Below are 14,183 nucleotides of genomic sequence, written 5' to 3'. Positions count from 1 at the left end.
ATAAACATTCCCATTTAAAAACAACAAATTGGTAAATACTCGCTGGGTCGGAGAAGAGGTCAGAATGGACCTTCTCCGTGAGGGCGTCCCACGCCTCCCTGAGGGCTCGCTGCTCCTCACTCAGCTTGGCGCTTCGTCTCATGGCGGTCAGCAGGGGCATGATGGGGCGCCGCTGCTCATTGAAGGACACCAGAAAGGTCTGGAACACCTGCACCATGAACATCGATCAACTGTCGCTCGACTCCACGGCGTGTTTACTCCAACACAATGACGGCGCTCACGTGGTAACGTTCCGAGTAGCTCTCGCCCTCGGTGGAGTCCCAGCCCTCCAGCAGCTCATCGTAGGCCTGAAGCAGCCAGCACGACACTTCCTGTGCTTTACGCTCGGGTGTCGCCTAGCAACCAAAAGAGTTTTTAATGAACACATCCAGAAGTTATGCTCTCACGCACGCTGGCGCCACCGTGCCCGAAATGAGCCAACCTACAAGCGGCGGACTGGGATCAAGCAAAGCAAGATGGGAGGTACCTGGCGCAGTGGCGAAGCAGAGATAGCGGGCGTATAGTGCACAGGGAGGCTGAGAGGAGAAGGAGCTTTTGGAGGAGTCAAGTATTGTGTCTGCGAGGAGACACAAGAAGGAAGGAATCCTGAGGGGTCAATGTTGGAGCAGAATGATGGAAAAGCTTCACTTTAACGATACGTGATGCCGTCAAAAGTCCAAACAAAAGCCAATAATGCAACTGACTGGCCACTTTACTACAGTCGCTACACCGCAATGAGGCCCAATGCAGTTTTGCTTCATGGCACAGTGGACCTGTCCGCTGTGTACTGGACCTCTAGCCAGATGTCAGCTGAGATTCACTTCATTTTTGCATGTTTTTCTCTCTTCACTAGCATAAGCAAGTTCATCCAAACTTTTGACTGATAGTATGCTCTTTCTTCAATTTAAAGTACCCTATTTTCCCGACTATAAGTCGCACTTTTTTCATAGGTTGGCTGTTCCTGCCACTTATACTCCAGAGTGACTTATACATGAAAAAAGTGTTTATGTTCCATAAACACTGGACACCTTTTGTGTTCATGTTTATTTTTAGTGTAGCTGAATAAGCATTGTGTTAGCATATCTTACACCTATTCAGCCTGTTCTCTATTCTTTTATTGTTACAACTTGCCTTCCAAGAGGACCTAATGTCTGTTTTGGTCAAGTAGTTTGGAAAATAAATTACTCGCAAAAAATACCACTTATACTCCAGTGTGACTTATGTATGTTTTTTTCTACCTAATGATGCATTTTTGGCCTTGTGTGAATTATACTCCCGAGCGACTTATAGTCTAGAACAGGGGTCGGCAACCTTTACTATGAAAAGAGCCATTTCACCCACTTGCCCACTAAAGAAAAATAGCCTGGAGCCGCAAAACGTTGTATGTTTAAAACAACATTGGAGGGGAAAAAAAAGACGAGTTGGAGTACTCTTGCTAGTACTGGAGATAAACTTTGGTTTTTAAATGAGCTCTAATTTATTTTTTAGAATCGTCAAATAACTCATTAATAATAATTAATAACTCAAATAACTCAAAGTATTACTCATTTCCCTTCATGTTAACCTGTCAGAGAGAACTGGATAGCATCCTGTCTGCTCATTCAGTCACCAGTCAGAACTCAGTCAGGATGCATTCATGGTCTCACACAAAGTTGGATTTTTGTAAACTCATAACAAAGACGTGCATTTTCACCACACGGGTGCTAAAAAATATTCAAGCATTGCAAAGGGAGCCGCAACAAAGAGGCTGGAGAGCCACATGCGGCTCTGGAGCCGCGGGTTGCTGACCCCTGGTCTAGAAAATACGGTACATTTGTACGACACAAAAAATGTTAAATTATCATCAACATCATACATCTTTGACATAAATGTGTAGTATTTTAATGTCTTCCATGTGTTCCACGAGGTCGGTGGACTTTAAGCACAAATGGATCTGGTTTCTGGTTTAAGATTAAGGTTATCTTAATCTGAATCTTAATCTGGTTTCTGATGGGTTGAGAGACTGAAACGAGAGCACGGACTCTCAAAAACAAAACAAAAGAAGCAAACTGGAAGACGCTTCACATGACTACAAGCCTCCAATTAAAGTGCAACTTTGACAGAGGTTGTTAATACAAGAATACAGTGGCGCCTCGGTTAGCGTCCGCCTCAGTTACAGTGTTTTTCTGCAAAAAAATCACCTCACAATCTTTCCTCATCCTTCCTAGTTAGGATCCTAGCTAACCAAAATGGCAACCTGATCAAGTACTAAGTAATGACTGCGTGCCATGACGTGAGTAAAGGTTCGCTGACCTGCACGTCCTCCTCGGGGATGGGCAGGTCTCTGGAATACTGCAGGAACTGGGCCACGTAGGTCATGATGGACTTCTCATCGGGCTCTCGAACATCCACATCTGCATGGACATCATCACAGTCGGCCATCACGGTGTCGTCTCTCGCAATAACAAGCTAAAGGTGTCACTTGAGCATTTTTATAAGCTTGCTAAGTAAGCAGCCCCCCCGCCCCCCCGCCTCCATGGGAGATGCTTGTGTGGCTAACAAGCAGCGCAAAAGTGAAACAAGCGAGTGTTTTATGGAAGAGTGTAGCAAACAAGCAGCTGGCTGACCAGCTGACTGCTGGTTCGTCATCTGGTCCCCAGGACGCCCGGAGGCGACACGGACACGGTGGGAAGTAGGAATCAGATAAGGACCTCTTTGAGGAAATGTTTATGGGAGCTTGTGGCGGATTGAGAAGACACGTCCACAAAGACGTCCATAGAGGAGGACGTGAAGGACTAAGCAGCCGCCAATCCCAGTGTAAACATGCCAACATGTCAAACGGGGCTTCCTCACCGTCGGGTTCCAGCAGCCGTGGGATCCTCAGCTCTCTCTCGGCCACACAGAAGGCCTCCTCCAGGTTCTGCTTGTTGCTCCTGCTTCTGGCTTTGGATAGATCCACCAGGTCGGGCCTGAGGGCGTACAAGATGGCAAGGAAAACTAGGCCGCTCCGCCAGCTGCCCTTGAAGTCCTTGACATTGACGGAACAGCCGGCCCTGCAAGAAAACACCTCATGAGAAGATCACGTTGACCTGAGCTTTTCTTCCACGTGTGAAGAACGTCATACCTGTGGCACTGCTCGCGGACCCACAGAAGAAGGGCCTTCTTGGCTGACACCCTGAAGCGGGCGTGGAGGGGCGAGCCTCGGCAGGGGACAGGGCTGCTGCTGGCTGAGCGGCTGGACCACGTGGAGCGAGAGTCCAGACTGGCCAGAGACTCCATGGAGGACTGACGGGAGTTGAAGGATAGTGCGCTGGCCAGCTCCTCGATCTGTGGCCCAGACACAAAGACTTTCCGGTCAATGGAGGGCTTCCCAGAGATCAGGGCGTCCAATATGGAGACATAAGTGGTTTGAAACTGACGTGATACTGCAGGATGATGGTCCAGATGAGGCCCAGGATGATGGAAGGTTTGCCATCGATGATGTCGGGAACGTTGATGTTGACCAGTTTGATCTAAAATCACATCAGACGTTTGAATTAGACACACCATGCTACATAGTTGATTAGTTCCTTACTGATTTGTGCCTGAGGAAGGCCAGGGCCTTCTCAATATTGCTCCTGTGCTGGAAAGTTCCTCTTCCTCGCTCGCGGCTCTGATGGAACAAGCAATCAAACTTAGCGTGACAATCACCATGTGCTTCAGTGTGAGCGTTAGTGTGCCATGCAGGACCACTCACGATGCGTTGGTTGCTCATCACCTCCAGCAGGTCCAACAGCTTGGATCCATCGCGGAAGTCGTTGAAGAGATCCACCACCATGCACGGAGGCCTCCTCTGACAGTCAACACACCGCCAGTCAAACATGAGGTCACATTGAAGAGACAAGACGTTTCATTTTAAAATAACCGAGGTTTGGATGTTGGACTTGGAGTTTTAAATAAAGCAGTTAGGACTGGCGCCGCCATCTTGTAAGCCAAGTTCAAAGTGATTCCTAAGCACAACAACAACCTTCCGACCCGGAACACCCCAGCCTGGAGAGAAGAAGGCGAGGATGCTACTTGGGGATGAAAGTGTATGTCATACTTTACATCCAAAATGTCTGGATTCAATAAGAAAGCGTTTAGACAGGAAGTTGCCCAGCAGGTGACCTCCTGAGTGGAGATGATTGTACTTTGAGAGGAGTGTTGTGACACAAACAACAACTTGTGTGTCCGTCACGTGCGTTGGGAACATGAACGGTTACGTGCATGCTAACAGTTTATTGTTAGTGAGCGCTGCCTGCAGGCATGGGGGGGGGGGGGGGGGGGGTGTAGTGGTAGAGACACGGCTGTTGCTGTCCGTCTCGCTCTGGTGTTCTATTTAGTGTTGTCCACCCCCATCAATGTCATCTCCTGTCCCATCTGACCTCCACATGAATGGAAAGTGGACTGGAATGAATGGCGCCTTGGACTTTTGACCATTAGACACTCGATTCCTTTTACCGAAATGAGTTCTTATGAGTCTCTTACTAATGGAAATCATAGCTAATGGATCACTTTATTGGTTTGCATCACCTGTCACAGAGAATTAGAATGTAAGAATTAGAATATCTCCACTCTTTGTGGAGCACCAGTGAGTCAGTAGAACGTGTTTGTCGAGTACCAAGGAGTTAGTGACACTTGAGTCTTTGTCAAGCACCCGTGAGTCAATAAAACCTGAGTCTTTTCCAAGCACCCTTAAGTCCCTGAAAGTCCAGTGTCCATCGAGCACTGATGGGTCAGTGGAATTCAAGTCTTAGCCAAGTGAGTCGGTGAAATGCAAGTCTTCACCAAGTACCCGTGAGTTACTGAAACTTGAGTCCTCATCCAGTTTTTGTGAGTCAGTGAAAGTCTTTGTCCAGCAACCAAGGGGTATCTCAGGCAGGAAGAGGAAAGGTGGCAAGGACTTATCTACTGCTTTTTCCACAGGGCTAATAATAACCTGTGAACCTTGAACCATTTCACACATTTCTACTTATTTGAGGGTGAGAAGTGTCCATCTGGCACACTCACTATTTGAAGTGTATCGAGTGCACTGAGGAACCAGGTAGTGTACTGACAGCATGATGCCATACTGCTCAATGTGAATGCACTTATGCACCCAACTAGTCCATGACAGTAAACGCACCAATGGAGCTTATCTTCATGAGGGGCGCAGGGGTGCTGGAGCCTATCCCAGATGTCTTTGGGTGAGAGGCGGGGTCCACCCTGGACTGGTGGCCAGCCAATCCCAGGGCACATATAGACAAACAACCATTCACACTCACATTCATACCTATGGACAATTTGGAGTGGCTAATTAACCTAGCATGTTTTTGGAATGTGGGAGGAAACCGGAGTACCCGGAGAAAACCCACGCATGCACGGGGAGAACATGCAAACTCCACACAGAGATGGCCGAGGGTGGGATTGAACCGGGTCTCCTAGCTGCGAGGTCTGCGCGCTAACCACTGCTCCACCGTGCAGCCGCAACAGCAACATAAATATCATATTTAATTCCTTCAAATGCTGAAGGATTTGCGTGTCCACGTTGACTTTGTGTTCTAAGCTAGCAAGTCGGAGCAAACTCATTCCTGGCTTTGGTGAAAAGTGAGTTGCAGAGAGGTCAAAGGTCTCACCTTTGCCAGCTGGGCGTTGACCCAGTTGGTGAAGGTCCTCTTCTGGATCTGCTCTTGCTCCACTGAGGAGGAGGAAACCACAAAGATGTTAATGCTACAAATACTGTATATTTACTCCAATAAGTGGAAGTATCCTGTATATCCTTGGAGACTTGAAAGTTGGCTTAGTCAAATAAAATATCGTCTTAGAGCCACTTTGTGACGAAGGGGGCAGACAAGTCAGATCATCTACTTTGGTTGATCTGACAAATCTTAAGTTAAATTGATCAATGTCGAATTACCACAGCTTCTGCGTGGACATCAACAAGTAGCAAGCCACACGTAATTCACTGATGCTGACGCTATGAACCCCGAGGTAGGTCGGATTACAAAGTGTGCCTAAAGCCCTTAATGTGCGCTTCCAAAACTGCTTTGCACTCCACCACTTCCATCTTCCATATTACTGTATTGTCATTCATAGCAGCAATGCCATAGTTCACAGTCTCCTTGTCTTATGAGACAACTTTACTCCAAACGAGAAATCGTGTCACATCACGAAAGATCTCCGACTACACAGGAAGAGAACAAGCTAGTCAAACAGTGTGATTGGGTAGTCTCAGAAAAACACTGCCCCCTAGCATTTTGGTAGAGAATTGCAAGTCACAAGATCAGACCTCAGGCTTAATGGCTCAACGCTACTACAAAGCTAAATCCCAATTATTAAAAAAAAAAAAGTGTAATACAATAATTACCACAATAAACCAATAATTAATTCCACAGTCAATAATCAATTTTTTCAAGGATGAATTCCCTTGCTAATTCAATTAGTCTTTTGGGGAAAGTAACAAGTATGAAGTATGATCATGCAGAACAACATTGACAATATATACATACGTCTGAATAGTTGCATATGTAGGTTCGAGCCCCTTTAAACATTGAAACGTTGACCACAAGTTACATGTGTACAATATGAAGCATATGGTTCAATAAAAACTCTTTGATACAACCCAGTGTGAAATTGTCAGTGATAATCTCAAACTTACTCTTGATCCACTCAGGCACAGTAGCTAAATCAGGCATTTAGTTTCCTACAGCCGCATGAATAAACGTGTTAAATAAAGATAGGATGCTTCATATGACTCATTAGCGGGTGCATCCAATTGTCCACTTATCACTTCGACTATTTTAGCTTCATCATTCAAATCATCAAATCATCTCCAACCTTCTGAGGATGGAAAGACGTTTGTCTGCTTGCTTGCTTGACTTGGAACGACTTCCTGGACTAAGTTAGGATTCCAATGCATCCCAACTAGACTGTGTTACCTTTAGAGGCCAAAGTCAGGAAAAGACAACTCACCCATGCTGACTGAGCAGTCACATGACCAGGTGATGCTTCAACCCCACCGCCCCGATCCGTGCACCACTGTGTGTGTGTGTGTGTGTCTGTGTGTGTGGTGTGTGTGTGTGTGTGTGTGTGTAGTGTAGCCCACGAGTGGCCAATATGAAAATGAAATATGTTTTTCCGGTTCAACCACCTTTCAAGCAGGTTTAACTGACTTAGGCTCCGCCTTCCGTCTGGCAGTGAATAGGTTACACCCTGTAAAAAAAAACAACAACAATCTTCATGCCCCCCCCCCCCCCGGGCTAAGAGGATTGATGAGTAACTCTTTGCTTATTCTTGTATACCATATATACAGAATATAATACACCTCCATAATAACATGATACATATTTAGAGATACGCAACACTGCTCATTCAACTGCCTCTAAATGATTTTTTGGGGGGGCTTTCTTTGTAGCACCACAAGCAAATGTGTAATGATAACCATAGAACAGGAAACTGGAACCTGTGTAGCTGTTTGGTTCGAAATAAGCAATACAAGTAATAAAACATCAAGGACTTGCAAGCAGATGCTAACATCAACAGCGTTTCCCACAGGACTGGAATCTATATGTGGTGGTGGGGTGATGTCAAATTTGCATAATTGACTATGGCACAAAATTTGCCAAAAATCTCCTCACTTGAGTTCCTGTTTTGAAAACAAGTCACAAGACGGGTATGATTACTCGCTAAATATAGCGGCAAGGTTTCTAATTTGGCAACACGATCCCTCCTGCTATGCCTTCTTATTCTCTGGCAGACCAGGTGCATTATGTGTTTATGAGCGAGTGCAAACAGGTAGCGCCACATTTATTTGTGGCGGTCCAAATTTCTTTGTGGTGGGCTCCAGACGCATAACATTACATGACACTTATTACTACAAAAAAATGATTATTAACCCCAGAAGGATCCAGAGGGCCATTAGATGAAAGTATAGAAACAACATCCTGTTCTTCCCCTCAGCATCCGTCCATACGTTCTTTTCTTTGCTGTGGCCTGACACAAATCAATCTGGACCAGCACATTTGAACGGAGCTGCCTGTGTGGCTTTCCATTGTAACTGTTGCTATATTTAGCGGGCGTTCAGACCCCTCCAGGTTATGTTTAAAATAAATCCTAGTGACATTTTCTGCTCTTATCCTGCTGTGCACCCCCACCCCCTCCCCATCTAAAAGTACTGCTGTCATATAAAAACAAAACAAGAAGAAAAAAGTACTTTTTTTTATTTCTAAACATATTTATTTTGCTTTTCATGTTTTTGCTAAATTTTCATCTCCCACGGCATCCCCAAAAATAATTGATACATTTATATTAGGCAGGGGCGTCGCTAGGTTCTGAGGACGGGGGGGGGGCTTAGCCCCCTGGAGATGCGCAGGATATGAATGAATGTAGTAGACATTCCAAAAAATCCCAAAACCAAATAAGGAAGAAGAAGCGGGATATAAGTTTCCCACTTTTGGACAGATTTAGTAGAGATACTCAATAGTTTTAGGCCACCATTAAATGTACACAAGTACACACAATCTATACTGCAAAACCGCTGCTCAAGCTCTGGAACCATTCTGTCCAGTGGACAGTCATCAATCATATCATAATCATTATTATATTATTCATTATCCTATTATTATTATTACTATCATTGTTATTCTTCCTCTGATTACTACTACTAGGCTAGTATTAGCCTGCTTATTGGCTTGCTTATTAGCTTGCTTTTGTCCCATTATATAACATTTGTCAGATATTTTTTTGGTAAAATCAATATTTTTTTTAATTTATTTTAAATCAATAAAAAAATATCAAATTATTTAGGGGGTCTTAAAAACTTTGTAGGAGGTGCTGAAGCCCCCCCCTAAAATAGACCTAATGATGCCACTGATATTAGGCAAGGATGACATCTACCCCACACTCCTCACAAGCCAACACCACAGATACATCATGGTCCTGTGGGAAACATCTTGAAGTGGAACTCTGGCAAGTGTGTTAAAGGGGACCTGTTATGTTCCATTTTCGGCCCCTTGTATCGAGTTGTGGAGTCCTATAGAGCACCTACACACAATAAGGTTGCTTTCTAGTGCTTCTAGAATCTGCACCTATTCTGGCTGATTTACAAAATGGTGTGTTTTAATTTATTCAACCCATGGCCCGCCCCCGGGCATGCCTATTCCACTGTGATTGGTCCCACTCAGCTTGTATTCAGACACGCCCATATAAGGAAGTCTTGACGTTTCACAACGCTCACTGTGAAGTCACAGGAAAGAAAAAAAAAAACAACTCTCTGAATCAGGGTGTTTAAAACCATCCCAAACGTCTTTCAGGGCTCCCTTCTTCATCATCTGAAACGTTGTCATCATTGAACACAACATTTATACAACTGGAACAACATTTAGAGGTCAAAAAAGTGTAAAAGGGTCCCCTTTAAGGAGTGCAAAGTGTGCTAGGTGACTAGTGTGCTAGTGTGTCCCACCTTGCAGCAGCATGTGGACGTTGTCAATGTCCAGGGGGACAGACCCTCGCTCCCCCGTGACGTCATCGCTGTAGAACACCTCTGACATCATCTTCCGTGTAACATGGCGTCACTCTGCACACAAACATGATTTATCACCATGGTTACCATTCCTATACAATGTGTCTGTCAAACAATGGCTGTGACGTGTGTGATTGACAGCTGTCCATAAAGGACGTGTGGGGAAGGCGTAGAATCCAACAACACATGAGGACCACCGTGTTTGTTTTTATCTCCAGTCGCTGCCAGCGGGCGGAGTTTAATTATGGTGGCCAACTTCCTGGTAGCGCCAGCTAACAAAGGGGTGTGTCAATACGCGTCATCTGGAAAAAGGACCTTTAGAAGCCAACCACTGCCCTCTAACATTCACGGTGAAATACAGACGCCAGTGTGGTTATAGCGTGGCATGCCAGTCATCCCGAGGCTTCATGTCAGCTGCGGCGTGTTCTAGAATATGGACGTCCTCGTAGGTGGACGCCGGGCTCCATTTAGGCGTCTCACAAACACACAAAGTGCCATTGGTTTGTAGTTCAGTATGCAACAACGATGATGAAAGTCAAAGTTGCCTGTCGTCTCACACACAAACAATGAAATGTACAAAAACAAACGATGAAGATGACGACCAACCACAACAGTTCCTCAGTGTAATTAAACAAATGCCATATTCCCATTTTTGTTATGCAACCAGCACTTAATATGCCTACAAAGTCAACAACAAGCTAATCTACCTAGCTAACGCTCCCAGCTAGCTAGCTGCTAGCATGACCATCTAAAACTAGCAACATCTGACTCACTGTCACTCAAACAAAAATGTTGACTGATAATAAATAATACTTCACATTATGATGTCAAAATACCATGAGGACAATAACATGCCTTTTCAGCGCTCTACTACTTCCTGTTTGGTGTTTTTTAATATGCTCTGACACAAGATAAGCTAGTTAGCTAGGTGAGTTAGCTGCACATGTATATTTATACACTATAGTATGTCTACCTATATTTTATAGTAAACACTCATGGAAGTAGTACAATCATGGAAAACTCATCAGTCAATTTTATAGGGATTTCTGATTTTCTACTGATTTTGACTGCCATCTGACACAAGACGTCATCAGTCATAGGTAAGGTTTTGTCAATGTGTCATTTCTAAGCACTTTATAAAAAGGTTTTTGTGTTTGGCTGTTCTTTAAATCATAACACAAACACTACTAAAACAATACATCTTATATGTACTGTATATACAAACCGGATCACAATCTTAAATAGCTAAAATGTACCTTTTGGAACTTTGGAACGCCGTTTGACAACCCTGCACTACCTGAAGCTCCAATGTTAAACTGAATGAAAGAGCACACCAGATCATGATGGACCCCCCTCCACTGTGCTGGGATATATGGGGGGGGGGGTCCTTTCAATGACCCATGTTTGATGTACCCAAACAGGTACTTTTGTGGCGTTGAAGGAGACGAGGTTTTTGCTTTTGAAACGCTTTTCCCGCAGATGCCGTCTGACGGTTTTTGCGCTGCAGGTCATTTTTTGGGTCGCCAACTTGACTTTTTGTTCCGTAATGCTCGGGATCTTTCCAAAAATGTCGAAATACCGTCGTAGCGCGTCCAACCTCAGCAGCAATGGCACGCTGCCAGGGGCCTTGATTATGCGGCTTGACGGGGCGACCACGTTCAGGAAGAGAAAGCTTCTTAGCTTCGGCCGTCAGGAGGGCGTGACCTGACACAAAATGACAATTGGGGGCCGATTTTGGCTTTTATAGTCTGTGGTATTCAACTTTAGATCAGGTGAAAAACAAACTATTATTATTCATCTTTTAATGACAAGTTTTTGCAGATGTTTTTGCTTTTGCATATTGTAGCTCTACTTAAAAGCCTATTGAGGTCCAAATGTACAAAATGCATATTCCAGCCATTTTCCAACGTATAATATTTTGATCAGGTCTGTATCACCTAGCATACAGTATACTGAATGTAAGCAGCCCATTCCCGTTTTATCCTTTGACCCACAATGCTTGAAGTCATGAGGTGAAAGGTTCCATAAGTCCATCAGGACAAAAACACCATTGTTTTATTTTCAGTCCATCAATGTGGTTTTGTGTGGGGTCAAAGGTGACATGAAAACATAGAAAATATGTGCATCATTAGCTACGTGCTACAACTTCAGTTGCCTTTGAGGGGGGGAATGTCAGATAGCGTAGGAGTCGAGAGGTCGGGGGGGGGGGGGGGTCCAAAAATAGCCATGGGTGTGCGGAGGGGGAGACGTGCTGCTCTCAGATCAGTTTGAAGATGCCGGTCATGAGTCCTTGACCAGGACGTCCACCAATAACACAATAACTCAATAAGAAAGCAACAAGTCTCAGAAAACAACACGGCACTCGTGCACACATCAACATCATCTCGAATGACGTCCACAAGTACCTTCACGTCGTGCATGTCAGCTGGCGTGTTCAGCAGGAGGTCTACTCACATGAAGCAAAGGTCAGCACTCGGTCAGATCCACTACTGAAGAACCAGAAGCGGAACAAGAAGATGTGTGATTCCGTGTGCGTGGAGCAGCTCCAGTGAAAGCTGAAGACGACTGCGTAGAGGAGCATGAGTGACACCGGAGACGCCTCGGCCATACTTCACTGGATATCACTAAATATAGAGCACACACACACACACATATACACACACCTGCCTTGAAGGTCCAAAGTGAAGCAGAGTGCATGTTTAATGTCAACTCACCAGAACACAAAAAGAAACCATAGAAGAGAAGAAGTGTTGATCTTTTTAATAATTCTACAAATGATAATGTAATGTACTCAGTGGATTCCTTTACCAATAATGGTCACGAGTACCCCCCCCCCCCCCTCCCATGCGACATGTTTACACTTAAATGAAGTACTGTTTACATTTAGCGTACAGCATTGCACGCAGGAAGCGCATTGTTCCCGTGTGTATGCATTGTCGCCACCACTTCCCGAATCCGTGGTAAAAGGTAAAAGTCGATATTATCCTGCTGCAAAAAGAGAATGCGGAAAGAGCAGGAAGGAGGCTTAAGTGGAAAAAAGAAGGCACTGACTGTGTGGGAGAAGGTTAGCCGACTAGAAGACTCGCATTATGATTACTTGTTCACAAGAAATATCTATAGGCTACGTAAATGAATAAATTACATAAATTATTTGCTCCAAGTTTACACTTACTTCACAATTGGCACATCATTGCGTAAAATTATGTACCACCGCAAGGACAAAATGCATACAGTTTAACCAAGGCTTTAGTCTTAATCTTTAATGTTTGTTTATGGCTTTCTAAATAAAGTTTTAAACATTATTAAAGCCCTGTAAACATGAACTAACATGTCACACTCCTATTACTCATAGTTTAGAGCCCAGAATGAATTTAAAGCGACACTAAAAGGTTTCCTGGAATAACATACACGGGATCAAAATGGCCGACGACAATAACACGTGAATGCCTGCAGCGTCCAAGTGTGGTCAGGTCACTCATTGTAGTGTCAGTAATACAAAATGGCCGCCAGAGGTCAGTATAGTTTCATGTTACAATCAGCTCAATAACAGCGCTGTAGTTTGTCAAACACATAGTAAAAGATATGTGTTTATATGATTTTGTCACATTGAACATTGAACGTTAGCGTTGTAGTAAACTGTTGGTGTTCTAGTTTCGGATGTTCGAGAACTCACCTTACTGTTAGTGTGATTGGTGGATTAAGAGGAAGTGTGTTCTGAGAGAGAGAACGAGGTGAGCGGAAGTGTGTTCCGGGTGGGAATTGAGCATCCCTGTCGGCGTGATGGTTGTCAAAACCTGAAAAGAGTCGGACTCACGAACCCACAAAGCGGAAGTGTGAGGAACAAGAAGGACCTCGGCCTGCTGGGGGCGCCGTGGGACCTGGTACATGGGACAGGTGAGGACAGCGACTGAGAAAGACGAGACCCTCCTTAGCAGACAGTCACGGAAGAGGACATGCCGCCCTCCTCCCGCCACGAGACGGAGTCAGTGCAAGGTCACATGACCACAAGACACGTTATAGTGCTCACTAAAGAGTCGGACAAAACAGCTTCCTTTTCAACGTATGCACAATGATAATGATTTATTGCGTGTGATGATTTTTCATCATATTTTCCAGTGGAAGGATGAAGGCTAAAGACATGAACAGTTCACGTCAGACCATATGAAGGTGTGCATTATTCATATTATGCAGCATTTTGTCCTCTGGACGTTTGACTGACTGAAAAGTCCAACACTGGAAGAGGCCTTCCAGCCTTCCCAGGATTTGATCAAGTCTTGTTCTGGTTGCATCATCAGCACGTGTGCTCATATTGACCAAATGAAGTCCATGTCGACATCTTTAAATCCACCACCACATGTTTACCAGCAAAGTCTACGACTCTACGACTTCTCGTCCACCAGGTTTGGAAATAATCCAAGAAAAATAGTCTGATCCGTTAAAACGTTCCCAACTTTCCTCAGCGTGGCGTCCACCAAAGGAACCGACAAAGCAATCGGCAGAAGTCGTTAGCGTAATGAACAATTAGTCCCGCCTTGGCGTGTGCCTAATGATGTGGGCTCTTAATTACCAGGACCAACTTCCTGCTGATTAGTCACCAGGAGGCGGGGCCAGGGCTTCTCCTGCCAGGCATTCCAAGGAGAAGCAAGGA

At 44.8% G+C, this 14,183-nt stretch overlaps 1 protein-coding gene across 6 annotated transcripts in view; it reads right to left on the bottom strand.

The window, feature by feature from the left end:
• syne2b (spectrin repeat containing, nuclear envelope 2b) overlaps positions 1–13,464 on the bottom strand; it is an 84,048-nt gene extending 70,584 nt beyond the window's left edge. For 4 of the 6 annotated variants that reach the window (XM_058091314.1, XM_058091318.1, XM_058091319.1 and 1 more), the window contains exons 1-13: positions 13,209–13,464; positions 11,990–12,159; positions 9,476–9,589; positions 5,652–5,713; positions 3,755–3,850; positions 3,593–3,670; positions 3,438–3,530; positions 3,143–3,345; positions 2,872–3,071; positions 2,332–2,432; positions 527–616; positions 282–395; positions 71–208 (exon numbers count right to left, since the gene is read on the bottom strand). In XM_058091314.1, coding sequence (XP_057947297.1) covers positions 71–208; positions 282–395; positions 527–616; positions 2,332–2,432; positions 2,872–3,071; positions 3,143–3,345; positions 3,438–3,530; positions 3,593–3,670; positions 3,755–3,850; positions 5,652–5,713; positions 9,476–9,566 — 1,266 coding nt within the window. In that variant the 5' untranslated portion in view covers positions 9,567–9,589; positions 11,990–12,159; positions 13,209–13,464. Of the gene's footprint in view, positions 1–70; positions 209–281; positions 396–526; positions 617–2,331; positions 2,433–2,871; positions 3,072–3,142; positions 3,346–3,437; positions 3,531–3,592; positions 3,671–3,754; positions 3,851–5,651; positions 5,714–6,987; positions 7,117–9,475; positions 9,590–11,989; positions 12,223–13,208 lie in introns of those variants that run through there. The other 2 variants (XM_058091316.1, XM_058091317.1) reach the window with 2 other exon arrangements.
• Positions 13,465–14,183: the final 719 nt, after the last annotated feature.

The sequence above is a fragment of the Doryrhamphus excisus genome, chromosome 13 (genome assembly GCF_030265055.1).
Source record: "Doryrhamphus excisus isolate RoL2022-K1 chromosome 13, RoL_Dexc_1.0, whole genome shotgun sequence".
NCBI lineage: Eukaryota > Metazoa > Chordata > Actinopteri > Syngnathiformes > Syngnathidae > Doryrhamphus > Doryrhamphus excisus.
The sequence above is the reverse complement of the archived record's forward strand: the minus strand, read 5'-3'. Positions and strand labels throughout refer to the sequence as shown.